Raw genomic sequence first — 14,667 nt, forward strand, 5'->3', positions numbered from 1 at the left:
GAAGTGTTATGCGCATGTTATGCGATAGTGTAGAGATTTCCAGTTACAGGTTGTAGCCTAATTTAGCAACATGCTTGTCTTATGTGTATGTCTTATTTGTCTATAACAAAATTGCAGATTTGCCCTTTAATGTCACTAAAAACAGTAGTACTACCCATTTCTTCCCAATTAATCATTTTGATAGATGCTCATGAGCTGTCGGTTGTTGTGGGTCTGTTGTGTATCTATATGGCCCCATGTGCTCTGCCAGTGGCCTATGCTAGGTGGTCTCTGATTGGGTTGTACAATGAAACGATGAGGAGGACAAACAAGATTTGACCCACTAATGGCCGTTTCATAGAGATAATCACATTAGTTACAATGCAATTTCATTTAGTCCCTGACAGAGGCTCTATTGACAGGAAGACAGTCGGAAGAGATCATGCAGCTCCCCGCTTTGAGCCCTGGCCTTTTCACATCTATTGTTGCATCCAATGGATGGATTGTTTTGGCCCCGCTACAAGAGCACCTGACTCAACCAAAATGTGAGTCAGAAGATTGAGAGGAGAATTTAAGTCAGCCAAAAAATGTATCACTGTATTTGGTGTAATTTAATACATAAACATATACACTTGATTCCATGGGCTCTTAGAAAAACGTGTAGTGATGTTCCAATTGTGAAATTAATCCCACAAGATCACAGGCATTAAAACTAGGAAAACAGTAAGCTATTTGCATTCAGCGAATCTGTGCCATATTGCATTTGGGCTGATTGCCTGATACTGCACCCTGCCCTGTTCCATCTCCCCTCTCTCATCGCTGCTCTGACTGTCAGTGGGGGCAATTCTCAGATAACAGTAACAAATGTATGGAGAGAGGAGGGAGGCAGCGAGCACAGGCGCTGTATGTTAAACCTGAAGCCAGTGCTCATTAGCAGACACAGAGAGTGCACAAAGCTTTATTGACCACCAGACGATTGGACAGCCACTCCAGGCCGAGCATGGAGACCAGAGGGTCCCTCATTAGGGCTGAAGCCTGGGAGGAGGGCGGCAGTTGGGGAGAGGAAGAGGGCCTGGGCCTTTCTAAATAACCAGGTCATTCAGGTGGCACAGTGGCGTTAGCTCCCTGGGGGACTGGAAGGAAACTGGGGGTGTGCATAGGTGTTCTCCTGCCCCACTTTAACAGAGGGTAGTAAACAATTTCTCTGTCAGGCCTCAGCGGTAAACACGGAAGTTGAGGGTTTCCTGAACCCCACGCACTCTCCCTCTCTCTAGACTCTCTTTGCAAACTGCAGGCAGAAGAAAAGCTTTGAGTTGGTGCGCAGACAACTGTGTGTTTTTATCCTGCACAATCTCAGTGGGTGGTTGTCTTTCTCTGTCGCTGTGTATCAGACAGCATCTGGTGAAGGTAACAACCAGTGAACAATGAGGGATATCAAAATGTCAGCCGCTCAGGCCTGTAATGACGCCCCCTGTTGTAATGTGCCTTCTGAAAGTATTCAGACCCCTTGACTTTTTCCACATTTTGTTACGTTACAGCCTTACTCTAAAATTGATTAAATATTTTTTTCCCTCATCAATCTAAGCACAATACTCCATAATTACAAAGCAAAAAATAGTTTTTTGAAATTTCAGCAAATGTATTTAAATTTACAAAAGTATTCAGATACCTTTGGCAGCGATTGCAGCATTGAGTCTTCTTGGGTATGACGCTACAAGCTTGGCACACCTGTATTTGAGGAGTTTCTCCCATTCTTCTCTGCAGAACCTCTCAAGCTCTGTCAGGTTGGATGGGGAGCATTGCTGCACAGATATTTTCAGGTATCTCCAGAGATGTTCGATCGGGTTCAAGTCTGGGTTCTGTCTGGCCACTCAAGGACATTCAGAGACGTATCCCGAAGCCCCTCCTGCATTGTCTTGGCTGTGTGCCATTGTCCTGTTAGAAGGTGAGCCTTCACCCCAGTCTGGTTCGGAGCGCTCTGGAGAAGGTTTTCATCAAGGAACTCTGTACTTTTCTCTGTTCATCTTTTCCTCAATCCTGACTAGTCTCCCATTCCCTGCAACTGAAAAACATCCCCACAGCATGATGCTGCCACCACCATGCTTCACCGTAGGGATGGTGCTACGYTTCCTCCAGACGTGACGCTTGGCATTCAAGCCAAAGAGTTACATCTTGGTTTCATCAGACCAGAGAATCTGTGGGCTGTCATGTGCCTTTTACTAAGGAGTGGCTTCCGTCTGGCCACACTACCATCAAGGCCTGATTGGTGGAGATGGTTTTCCTTCTGGAAGGTTCTCCCATCTCCACAGAGGAACTCTAGAGCTCGGTCATAGTGACCATCGGGTTCTTGGTCACCTCCCTGTGGGAGCATATAGCACTGGCTCCCGGGTCATCATCAGTTAATTGTTTAACTTCCGGATGTCTTTCCAACAACAGCCTCTCTGTGACAGGCTGGTCTGAGTTTGTAGCTTAAAGCATTAACATTATGGTGAGAATATGACACAAACAAGACCTCTTCGCAACACTGTCAAGCTTTGTGTTATACCATGCCTTTTTCCTGGAGGACAAAAAGAAGATTGCGTTGCCTGTATTGACCTCCAACTACATGGGTCGTTTTAGTTTGGGGCAACATGTATATGACAAAGTGGATCTCAAGCGGCGCTTGATAAACCAACACTTAAAGGAATGCTCCGAAGCCTTAGGAGTCGGCTTCAGCGTTGATGAAAAGCTAATCAAATTTAGATTTGCAATTCACCAGGTCATAACACTGTGGTTATTGTTCAGAGTCCTTTGACAAAATGTTCAAAACACAATGATTAAGAAGACTTTACTGAGCGTGTATGTGCACACATGCACTTCTGAATGTGCACTCAATTGTGTGTGTGTGAGTGTATGTATGTATATGTGCGTATTAGAAGGAAAATAAGGTCTAGGAATAGGCCTAGCCATTGGGGTGACTTTTTAAATAAACCAGAGGCCTTAGGGCAGTCCTGTTATCTTCTAAGCTCATCTTAACAGCTTATTCCTGCTCACAATGTTTACATTGTTTGGCTCTTGACAACCATTATCGTTCATTTCTTCATAAGGGAGCGTACTGAATGCCATTTTGACTGTCTGAGGACCCATGACTATGATCGACATTAAGTGAATGAACAAACCAACAATTCAGAACCGTTTTAGCCTGTCCTTGTTTCCCCCGCCCCTAAATGCACCACTTGCATGAAGTGCTGTTTTCACTTCCTGATTGAAGCAAGTTGAGCCTCAGCTGAAGTGGAAAGCACTGTACCGTTAGGCTCTTGGTGCTCCACTGGAGTCGAAGTGAACAACGCACCACTACAGACTCAAGACTACTTCACCTGCATGTTTCTACCACCACCATTCCCACGTTTCAGCATGGCAACACTGTCTGACAATGCTGAGATGTATGCCAATCAGCCCAGTCTATAGAGCTAGCTGTTGTAGCTTCATACACAAAGCACAGTAAAGAAAAAGACGGAATACATTCGTTCATAACCTCAGGGGGAAATAAAACATTTGAATGATCAGGGAACAATCAATGTGTCTATTGTATGTATGGAAGGCCACCATGGGAGCTGGAGTCATAACCCAGAAGGCCCTTGGCCAGATGGAGCCTCAGCCCAGTGGATGCATCTCAACATAATCTAATGTATTATGGAGATAAATCATGACGATTAGGCAATCATATGATTCCATTTAACCTTAATAAGGGATTGTTTCTTTCTTTGCCCACCACCCACTAACAACCTACTGTGTGACCCTGACTCAAATCCATAAAATCGTGCTGCCCTTACAGACAAGATGGGTAAGAACTAGGAACAGGAACCACAATACAACCGTTTGCCCCTAGTTTCATGACACTTTGATGGACAGGAAGTGTAGTGAGATTTTGCAATGAGTGAATGGTGTCAACGTGGTGTTGTAACAAACTGCTCCAAACTGGGTGTAGGCCATCGACTGTACTGACACCCTTGAAAACAGCCTTCTAATCCTAAAAGGTGGGCTTTGATCTTCCACTATATATATATATATACACACGGAAGTTCACACACTTAGGTTGGAGTCATTAAAACTAGTTTTTCAACCACTCAACAAATTTCTTGTTAAAAACTATAGTTTTGGCAAGTCGGATAGGACATCTACTTTGTGCAAGTAATTTTTCCAACAATTGTTTACAGATTATTTCACTTAACTCACTGTATCACAATTCCAGTGGGTCAGACGTTTACATACACTAAGTTGACTGTGCCTTTAAACAGCTTGGAACATTCCAGAAAATGATGTCATGGCTTTAGAAGCTTCTCATAGGCTAATTGACATAATTTGAGTCAATTGGAGGTGTACCTGTGGATGTATTTCAAGGCCTACCTTCAAACTCATTGCCTCTTTGCTTGACATCAAGTTGAAAATCAAAAGAAATCAGCCAAGACCTCAGAAAAAAAATTGTAGACCTCCACAAGTCTGGTTCATCCTTGGGAGCAATTTCCAAACGCCTGAAGGTACCATGTTCATCTGTACAAACAATAGTACGCAAGTATAAACACCATGGGACCACGCAGCCGTCATAACGCTCAGGAAGGAGACGCGTTTTGTCTCCTAGAGATTAACGTACTTTGGTGCGAAAAGTGCAAATCAATCCCAGAACAACAGCAAAGGACCTTATGAAGATGCTGGAGGAAACAGGTACAAAAGTATCCATATCCACAGTAAAACGAGTCCAATATCGACAAAACCTGAAAGGCCGCTCAGCAAGGAAGAAGCCACTGCTCCAAAACCACCATAAAAAAGCCAGACTACGGTTTGCAACTGCACATGGGGACAAAGATCATACCTTTTGGAGAAATGTCCTCTGGTCTGATAAAACAAAAATAGAACTGTTTGGCCATAATGACCTTCATTATGTTTGGAGGAAAAAGGGAGTACCAGTTAAACATTTGGACACACCTACTCATTCAAGGGTTTTTCTACATTGTAGAATAATAGTGAAAACATCAAAATGAAATAAAATGTGAATGAATATGAAATAAAATGTGATGTCAAATGTAAAATATGAAATAAAACATATTGAATCATGTAGTAACCAAAAAAGTGTTAAACAAATAAAAATCTATTTTATATTTGAGATCCTTCAAAGTAGCCACCCTTTGTCTTGATGACAGCTTTGCACACACTTGGAATTCTCTCAACCAGCTTTATGAGGTAGTCACTTGGAATGCATTTCAATTAACAGGTGTGCCTTGTTAAAAGTTAATTTGTGGAATTTATTCCCTTAAGGCGTTTGAGACAATCAGTTGTGTTGTGACAAGGGAACGGTGGTACACAGAAGATAGCCCTATTTGGTAAAAGACCAAGTCCATATTATGGCAAGAACAGCTCAAACAAGCAAAGAGAAACAACAGTCCATCACTACTTTAAGACATGAAGGTCAGTCAATACGGTATATTTAAAGAATTTTGAAAGTTTGTTTATGTGCAGTCGCAAAACCCATCAAGCACTATGATGAAAATGGCTCTTATGAGGACCGCCACAGGAAAGGAAGACCCAGAGTTACCTCTGCTGCAGAGGATAAGTTCATTAGAGAGTTACCAGCCTCAGAAATTGCTTCCCAAATAAAGGCTTCACAGAGCTCAAGTAACAGACACACCTGGAACATCAACTTTCAGAGGAGACTGCGTGAATCAGGCCTTCATGGTCGAATTGCTGCAAAGAAACYACTACTAAAGGACACCAATAAGAAGAGACTTGCTTGGGCCAAGAAACACAGGCAATGGATATCTGGTGGAAATCTGTCTTTTGGTCTGATGAGTCCAAACTTTTGGTTCCAACCGCCGTGTCTTTTTGAGATGCAGAGTATGTGAACAGATGATCTCTGCATGTGTGGTTCCCACCGTGAAGCATGCAGGAGGTGTGATGGTGTTGAGTTGCTTTACTGGTGACACTGTCTGTGATTTATTTAGAATTCAAGGCACACTTAACCAGCATGCCATCCCATCTGGTTTGCGCTTAGTATCATTTGTTTTTCAACAGGACAATGACCCAACACACCTCCAGGCTGTGTAAGTGCTATTAGACCAAGAAGGAGAGTAATGGGAGTGCTGCATCAGATGACATGGCCTCCACAATCACCCAACCTCAACCCAATTGAGATGGTTTGGGACGAGTTGGACCGCAGAGTGAAGGAAAAGCAGCCACCAAGTGCTCAGCATATGTGGGAACTCCTTCAAGATGGTTGAGAGAATGCCAAGATTGTGCAAAGCTGTCATCAAGGCAAAGGGTAGCTACTTTGAAGAATCTAAAATCTATTTTGATTTGTTTAACACCTTTTTGGTTACTACATGATTCCATATGTGTTATACACACAGTGGCCTCCAAAATGACTGGCACCCCTGACTGGCAATGCACAATACTTAAAAAAATATAAACAATATTACTAAAGAGAAACTCAAAATACCAACATGTGAGAAATACTGTACTTTATTAATATTTCAATGGAACCCACCAAAATAATTTATTGATTTAATTAAAAATCAATGTCCTCCAATTCAAGGTTTCACAACTAATGGCACCCTTAACGATTATTGTAAATAATATCTACCAAAATTAAACCAGGAATTAAATTCCCCTTATTTAAGTTGATCTAAGTCTTAAGGAACTATATTGAGCCATTACATCACTTCATGTTTCAATAGGGTATAAACATGAGGTAACACGCATGCAATATCCCTTTGTCATACAACACCATGAAGAAAACAAAAGAACTGGTAGTTCAAAAGAGCAAATGGTCATAGACCTTCATAAATATGGTAATGACAACAAGAAGATCCACAAACAATTGAATATACCACTGAGCACCGTCAGAGCAATTATTTAAAAAATTCAAAAGATATGGAACAGTTAAAAACCTCACGGGTAGAGGACGCAAATGCATTTTGCCCCCCATGATAGGGAGGAGGATGGTGAGAGAAGGTGCTCTGGTCAGATGAGACCAACATTTTGGTCAGATACAGCATCGGCATGTTTGGCGTCAAAACAGAGATGCATACAAGGAGAGGCACCTCATACCCACTGTTAAATATGGTGGTGGGTCAGTGATGTTTTGGGGCTTTTTAATTCMAGAGGTCCAAGGGCACTAGTTAAGATTGATGACATAATGAATTCCACCAAGTATCAGGCAATTTTGGCTGACAATCTGGTTGCCTCCGCCAGAAGTCTGGGACTTGGCCGTATGTGAACTTTCCAACAAGACAATGACCCAAAACATACCTCAAGATCCACACAGAAATGGTTCTGTGACAACAAAATCAATGTTCTGCCATGGCCATCTCAGTAGCCGGACCTCAATCCAATCAAAAACCTGTGGCCTGAGTTGAAGAGGGCAGTTGATAAGCRCAAACTCAAGAATGTGAAGGATCTTGAAAGGATCTGCATAGAGGAAAGGTCCAAAATCCCTCCAAACGTGTTCCTTAACCTTGTCAAACATTACAGGAAAAGCCTCCATGCTGTTATCATTGCCAGAGGTGTTTGCACTAAGTACTAAATGAGGAGTGCCAATAATTATGAAACCTTGATTTTGGTGAAATGTATTTTGTATTAAATAATTGTATGATGTTGGTTGGTTCCATTGTAACATTAATAAAGTACAGTATTTCTCACGTTGGTATTGAGTTTCTCTATAATTATATTGTTTATATATTTTTTAAGTATTGTTTGTGCATTGCCAGTCAGGGGTGCCAGTAATTTTGGAGCACACTGTGTGTGTGTGTGTGTGTGTGTGTGTGTGTGTGTGTGTGTGTGTGTGTGTGTGTGTGTGTGTGTGTGTGTGTGTTTAAAATAACATCAAATTGATCAGAAATACAGTGTAGAAATTGTTAATGTTGTAATGTATTTTTGTTTCTGTAATTGTCAGATTTTTTTTGGAATATCTACATAGGCCCATTATCAGCAACCATCACTCCTGTGTTCCAATGGCACGTTGTGTTAGCTAAGCCAAGTTTATCATTTTAAAAGGCTAATTGATCATTAGAAAACCCTTTAGCAATTATGTTTGCACAGCTGAAAACTGTTGTGCTAATTAAAGATGCAATAAAACTGGCCTTCTTTACACTAGTTGAGTATCTGGAGCATCAGCATTTGTGGGTTCGATTACAGGCTCAAAATGGCCAGAAACAAATAACTTCTTCTGAAACTAGTCAGTCTATTCTTGTTCTGAGAAATGAAGGCTATTGCATGCGAGAAATTGCCAAGAAACTGAAGATCTCGTACAACGCTGTGTACTACTCCCTTCACAGAACAGCTCAAACTGGCTCTAACCAGAATAGAAAGAGGAGTGGGAGGCCCCGGTGCACAACTGAGCAAGAGGACAAGTACATTAGTGTCTAGTTTGAGAAACAGAYGCCTCACAAGTCCTCAACTGGMAGCTTCATTAAATAGTACCCGCAAAACACCAGTCTCAACATCAACAGTGAAGAGGCGACTCTGGGATGCTGGCCTTCTTGTCAGAGTTGCAAAGAAAAAGTCATATCTCAGACTGCCCAATAAAAAGAAAAGATTAAGATGGGCAAAAGAACAGACACTGGACAGAGAGGAACTCTGCCTTGAAGGCCAGTATCCCAGTTGGGGAACCCTGGTGTAGGATGATTGGTGGTGGTGCTTGTGCTTTCTATCACTCAGACGTTATTTAGCAAGCTAAGGTGACAACAATGTCTGCCATGGACTATTCCCAGTTGCTTTGAATGTTCAAAATCATAGGGTAAGAACTATTTTAAAAGCCTCAAAGGATAACATGATCCAACTTTCAAAGCGAGTCCTTTTTGGCTAGGCACAGCAGTCACCTATCTAGCTAGGTAGCTGTTTAGCTTTCTAACACATTCACTAATTGGTTTGTAAACAATTAACAACAAGCTAGTTAGCTACCTACCACATGTTCTTGTCAAACTGTCAACAGAGTAGCTAGCAAGCAATAAGATGAATAACAGTCTAAAAACCACTAGTTCGCCAGTTTGTGACAAAACAAGCAAGTATAGTGTAGAAAATCATTGTCCCATCTAAACCACTGATATATATTTCCCATAACCAAAAGTATTGTATTTTCAGCTGTTTGAAGCATATAAATAGTGCACATAGAACAGATCTACCGTTTCTTAGACTTGCTTTCAATGAGAATGACAGATCTATAACTTACATTTCTATGATAATTTGGTTGTGTCATCCAAAAAGTTCCATATTGCAGTTTTCAGGATCCCAATTTCGTTTAAATGTTTTAACATGTAAATGTTCACACTTGTACAGGCAACCCAATTCTGATATTTTGTCTCTAATTGGTATTTTGCCAATCAGATCAGATGTTTTGCCACTAAAGGGGCAAAAGATCAGAATTGGGCTGCCTGTGTAAATGCAGTCCATGTGGTTTATAATAAAGGGAACTTCATTGAATATAACTGGATTTTAAAATTCAATATTGGTGCACAATTTCTAATTGAGTCACTCATTTTAGAGGAACGTCCCACCTTTGTTTCCTTAGTTTAGATTGTGTTTTGTATTAAACTAATGCAATCTCTTCAAACTGCTGCAGAACATACTCAAATATGCATCACAAACCTATTTTGACAGTTCTAACGTCTACTTATTGTACGAAACTTCAATTATCGTGAGTGACATCTCACAGTAAAACTAGTGTGTGTGTTCTGTGCCTACTTTCTGTTCCAAACCAATAAACATTTGTGTCACCATTTTCTTTTTAAAACAACAGAGTGAATTCAAGTATACATGCGAGTCAGCTTCCTCTTTCTGCCCAGGCCGCAGTTTCCTCTGTGGTACAATTGAAGCACGAATACAGTATGTCTGCCTCTGCTTCATGGCTGAAGTCAATGATGAAATGCACTCAGCATTTACAGCGTAAACAGGATTCATTTCATAAACATCCCAAATAGGGCTGGTACAGTTACCGTGTAACAGTTGGTTATGGATGAAGACGGTCATGAAAATAAAATAACTGTCACGAACAGCTGACTGAAGACAGGATGGCAGGGCATTCATGTGGTTGAGTCACATAGAACGGACCTCTAACCCAGGCAATTTGACTGGTATACTCATGGGTACCGTCGCAATGGCTTACTGGTATTGTGACGCAATAATTTTCATGGTAATATAGAATGTTTATTCAAATGATTTTAAAGATGAACTATTTCCTGGTTGCTAAAATTCTAATAGTTTGCTTAATTTCAGTTTRTGWSACAAAACAAGCAAGTATAGTGAATCATTGTACCATCTAAATCGCTGTGAAATACCTTTTTCATAACCAAAAATATTGTATTTTCAGCTGTTTGAAGCTGCTGTACAAAACCGAAAGCAAATTCTTTAACTGATGTGGCTCATGCAATGGAATATATTTTTGTAATGTCAGTTGAGTTGAATCAACAAATCACAGCACATATTGATGGGTACACTTCCTGCTTTTACTTCCTGCTTTGCTCCAATGGGTACAGTCCACCCATTATGCCCTCATTGACTTGAACGGGGACGCACGTTCTATTCATTCTATTTCTATGGCAGCACATGAAGTCAGGAGCAGAGAGGAGAAAATGTGCGTCTTAAATTATGGTGACTGCGGTCATTTGGCTGGCCAATAACCGTCATCCAAAATTCCATGACCATCACAGACCTAATCCCAAACTCATCCATCTGAGAGAGTGATGGATGAGAGGGATTTATAAACCCTCTCTGTGCCGCTGTAGAGAAACAGCCGACAATGCCTCTAAATCATCGGGAAAGGTTGAGAAAAACAGAAGTTACCACAGCAGCCTATCTTCAGCATTCACGTGTTCCACAGGATGCAATGCAAGCCCCATGATTACAAAAGACCATACAGTGAGCTGATCCGCATTGGTGTGACTCCATGTTCAACAACTCCTGACTACCACCAGCAGCACCAGCCACAACTGACAAAAAACACAAAGCCAATACATGTTGCTTTGTGCACAAAATGTACAATAACTAATGTACTTCCTAAGGAAATAATGGGATGATTAGACAATAAGGTAGCTGATGCATATTATACAGACCTGCATTMCAACTGTACTAAATTATATATGCTTCTTGTCTTGAGAGGATGGGGTGGGGATTTGCTCCACCATTGAAAGYACAGTATGGTCAACTGCCATCAGACTACTTCATAACATAACAGTCTGTCACCACCAACCCCACCTTGACTTCTGTCAGACCACACCACAGTGAACTTCACATTGAATTGCATTTTATAAAGAATCTCAGTGCCTAGTTATTGTTTTGTGTGAATTTTCACCTCGAGTGTGGATTGCAGGTTCTCCCATCTTGTGTTTTTGTTCAGACTTTTACTACCATGGTACACTATATATACAAAAGTATATATAAAAATCCACCCCTTCAAATAGTGGATTTGACTATTTCAGCCACACCCGTTGATGACAGGTGTAAAAAAAATGGAACACACAGCCATGCAATCTCCACTGTCAAACATTGGCAGTAGAATGGCCTTACTGAAGAGCTCAGTGACATTCAACGTGGCACTGTCATAGGCTGCAACCTTTCCAACAAGTCAGTTAGTCAAATTTCTACCCTGGTCAACTGTAAATGCTGTTATTGTGAGGTGGAAACTTCTAGGAGCAACAACAGCTCATCCGCCAAGTGGTAGGCCACACAAGCTCACAGAATGGGACTGCCGAGTACTGAAGCTCGTAGCGTGTAAAAATAATTTGTCCTCTGTCACAACACTCACTACCAGGTTCCAAAATGCCTCKGGAAGCAATGCCAGCACAAGAACTGTTCGTCGGGAGCTTCATGAAATGGGTTTCCATGGCCAAGCAGCCGCACACAAACCTAAGATCACCATGCGCAATGCCAAGCGTTGGCTGGAGTGGTGCAAAACTTGCCGCCATTGGACTCTGCAGCAGTGGAAATACGTTCTCTGGAGTGATGAATCACGCTTCACCATCTGGCAGTCTGACGGACTAATGTGGGTTTGGCGGATGCCAGGAGAACGCTACCTGCCCAATGTTTAGTGTCAACTGTAAAGTTTGGTGGAGGAGAAATAATGGTCTGGGGAAGTTTTTCATGGTTCGGGCTAGGGCCTTTAGTTCTAGTGAAGGGAAATGTTAACGCTACAGCATACAATGACATTCTAGACCCTTCTGTGCTTCCAACTTCGGAATGCTCTTGCGGCTGAACAAAAGCAAGTCCCCGCAGCAATGTTCCGAACATCTAGTGGAAAGCCTTCCCAGAAGAGTGGAGGTTGTTATAGAAGCAAAGGGGGGCCAACTCCATATTAATGCCCATGATTTTGGAATGAGATGTTCGACAAGCAAGTGTCCACATACATATAGTATATCTAGTCATGAGCGAGCGGTGAGCTAGCGGGCAGAGGAGAGGTAGCRTACCTGTAGTTTGCCGGAGCTCCTCACACAGGCTGATGTGGGGGAACTGAAGCATCTGTTTCCATTTCTTGCTCTTTCCTTTTCTGTTTCCACCACCTCCTGCAAAAGAACAGTGGTTGATTATTCAAATAAAGGGAACATTTAACACATGGTGAAACACTAAAATAATACCTGATACATACAGTAAGTAGACTAAGACTTGAGCGACCCATAAAATACATACAGCTCTCCTAAAAACACTCAGAACAAACGTGCTGTTGTACATTGGCCAAGATAAAGAGGAGGGTCAGGGTGATTAAAATAATGGATGTCCTGGAGTGTGTTTCAAGAAGACAGTGCTCCACTGTTGACATAGAAAAAGCATACTTACTTTATTACTGTCTAATGGAAATGGTTAGTAATACCCAACCACAATGCTAACAAATAGCCTGTAGCTTTTGAATTTCTTTAAGGTCTTGACACAAACATTGATCTTGAATGGTGACTGGTGAGACCCTGACCCACGCCAAGGTCATGGGGTCTGAAAGAGCCAGGGGGACTGTAGAGAGAGTGAACTTTTTCTGTTTTCCTCCATTTCTGTTTTCCTCAAGGGAGACTGCCCAGCCTAAGGCTCCACTATTCCCTTCCCTCCCACCACCTTCCCTCCCACAGGCCTATGGACTGCAGGCGTCCTGGAGTGGCTTCAGGAAAAGAATCATGTCGATGCCATGAGAATGCCCCGCTGGCCTGACGTCTGTGAGACCCACGTCACACGCTGCAGCATTCACACACAGCGAGCAGGCAGAATGGCTGGTCCAGGTGCGAGGCCCTGCTGCTCCCTCCTTATTAGAAAAGCTGGCTTGTCAACATGCCGTCCAGGGAAAGGTCACAGGGCTGACTGTGTGTGTGTGTAAACTGGAGCCTACAGTACACACTGAGGCAGGAGGGTTGAGGCCCTTTGTCTTTCGTGGTAGAGGAAGGGAATGGGGAGGGAGGGTTTTAGTGTAGTGATATATAGCCTAGCTAGCATACATGGACTCAGGGCAGCAATGAGGAACTTGTTAACGTCTGTCCCGCAGACAAAGAACATAAGTAGAGAAAATTAAGTCAGTTCCTCATCTTCGTTTCAACTAAGTGCCAGTTAAAAAGCTAGGGGTTAACTTGTTGCCTTATGGTAATGGAAGTGCACCTTCAAAAAAAATCAACAGAACCCAGATTCAAAACAAGGCTTTGCACAGCTGACCATTATCCTGCTTTAACTTTCACCAGTGCAAATAAAGGACACCAACTATCCAAAAATCCTCGCCCAATCTGACATTGGTCAAGGGTAGCTACAGTATGAAAACAAACAAACTGGCATGCAGAATATGCCTGCTGCCTATGATGTAAAGTTTCCCATCTTGGTTGGATGGTGAAACCAACTCTATAAGGGGCACGAGGAGGAACTGGATGCCATGCAAAGTAACATTTGCTATTCAAATAGTAGTTGGCAGAGAACATATTGACACTATGTGTGGCTAACAATGTTTTATCACAATGGGAAGTGGACAGGATGCAAATAACACGCTGAGTACATGGTTTATGCCTAGCAAATAGATGTACAAGAATGACAAATGACAGTGTACAGTATATTATCACTAACCCAGTATTGTTTGATGGAGATATACTCACTGGTGTTGAAAGAATGAGATCAAACCTATTCACATCCTGCATTAGTGCAAATGCAAAGACAGACAAACAGTATGGAAATAATATTGCAAATCAGAGACTCTTATTCTTTCACTCTACCGTCCTTTTCCATTTTAAACTGTTGTTTGTGACCGAAAGTATTAAGCTATTATTAACTACTTTATTACCATTTGATAATAAGATAATTGCAGTGTTATTACCACCACCATAAACAACAAGAGTGGAAATAAAGTAGAGGTGCTTCTATTAGAACACCATATTGGGGTGTAGCAGATACAATATGGCTGGTTTGCAGTAATAACTAGAGTTATTCTCCTTGTGGAGTTGATCATACCACTTCACTTGGCTACTGAGTAGGGCTCGGTCTCTCAGATAACTACTTTTATCATTTAGAATTAATTGATTAATCTTTTTACATTCTGCTGCAAAACACACCCTCTTAAGTCCCTGATGGCTGAAATAAGACTTGCAATCTGAAGAGATTTTAAGTAGAACTTAGGGTTGAGGTGTACTATACCCAACTATAATAACACTACACAGTGGCATTGAATGTAGATTTCACTTGCATACAACCTGACCAGAGAGAGGCGACATG

At 41.8% G+C, this 14,667-nt stretch overlaps 1 protein-coding gene across 1 annotated transcript in view; it reads right to left on the reverse strand.

The window, feature by feature from the left end:
- LOC111980885 (G protein-coupled receptor kinase 6) overlaps positions 1 to 14,667 on the reverse strand; it is a 47,621-nt gene that overhangs the window by 31,488 nt on the left and 1,466 nt on the right. Inside the window, exon 2 of the mRNA XM_024011931.2 lies at positions 12,408 to 12,503. Coding sequence (XP_023867699.1) covers positions 12,408 to 12,503 — 96 coding nt within the window. The remainder of the gene's footprint in view (positions 1 to 12,407; positions 12,504 to 14,667) is intronic.

Source organism: Salvelinus sp. IW2-2015, linkage group LG20, assembly GCF_002910315.2.
Source record: "Salvelinus sp. IW2-2015 linkage group LG20, ASM291031v2, whole genome shotgun sequence".
NCBI classification, from domain to species: domain Eukaryota; kingdom Metazoa; phylum Chordata; class Actinopteri; order Salmoniformes; family Salmonidae; genus Salvelinus; species Salvelinus sp. IW2-2015.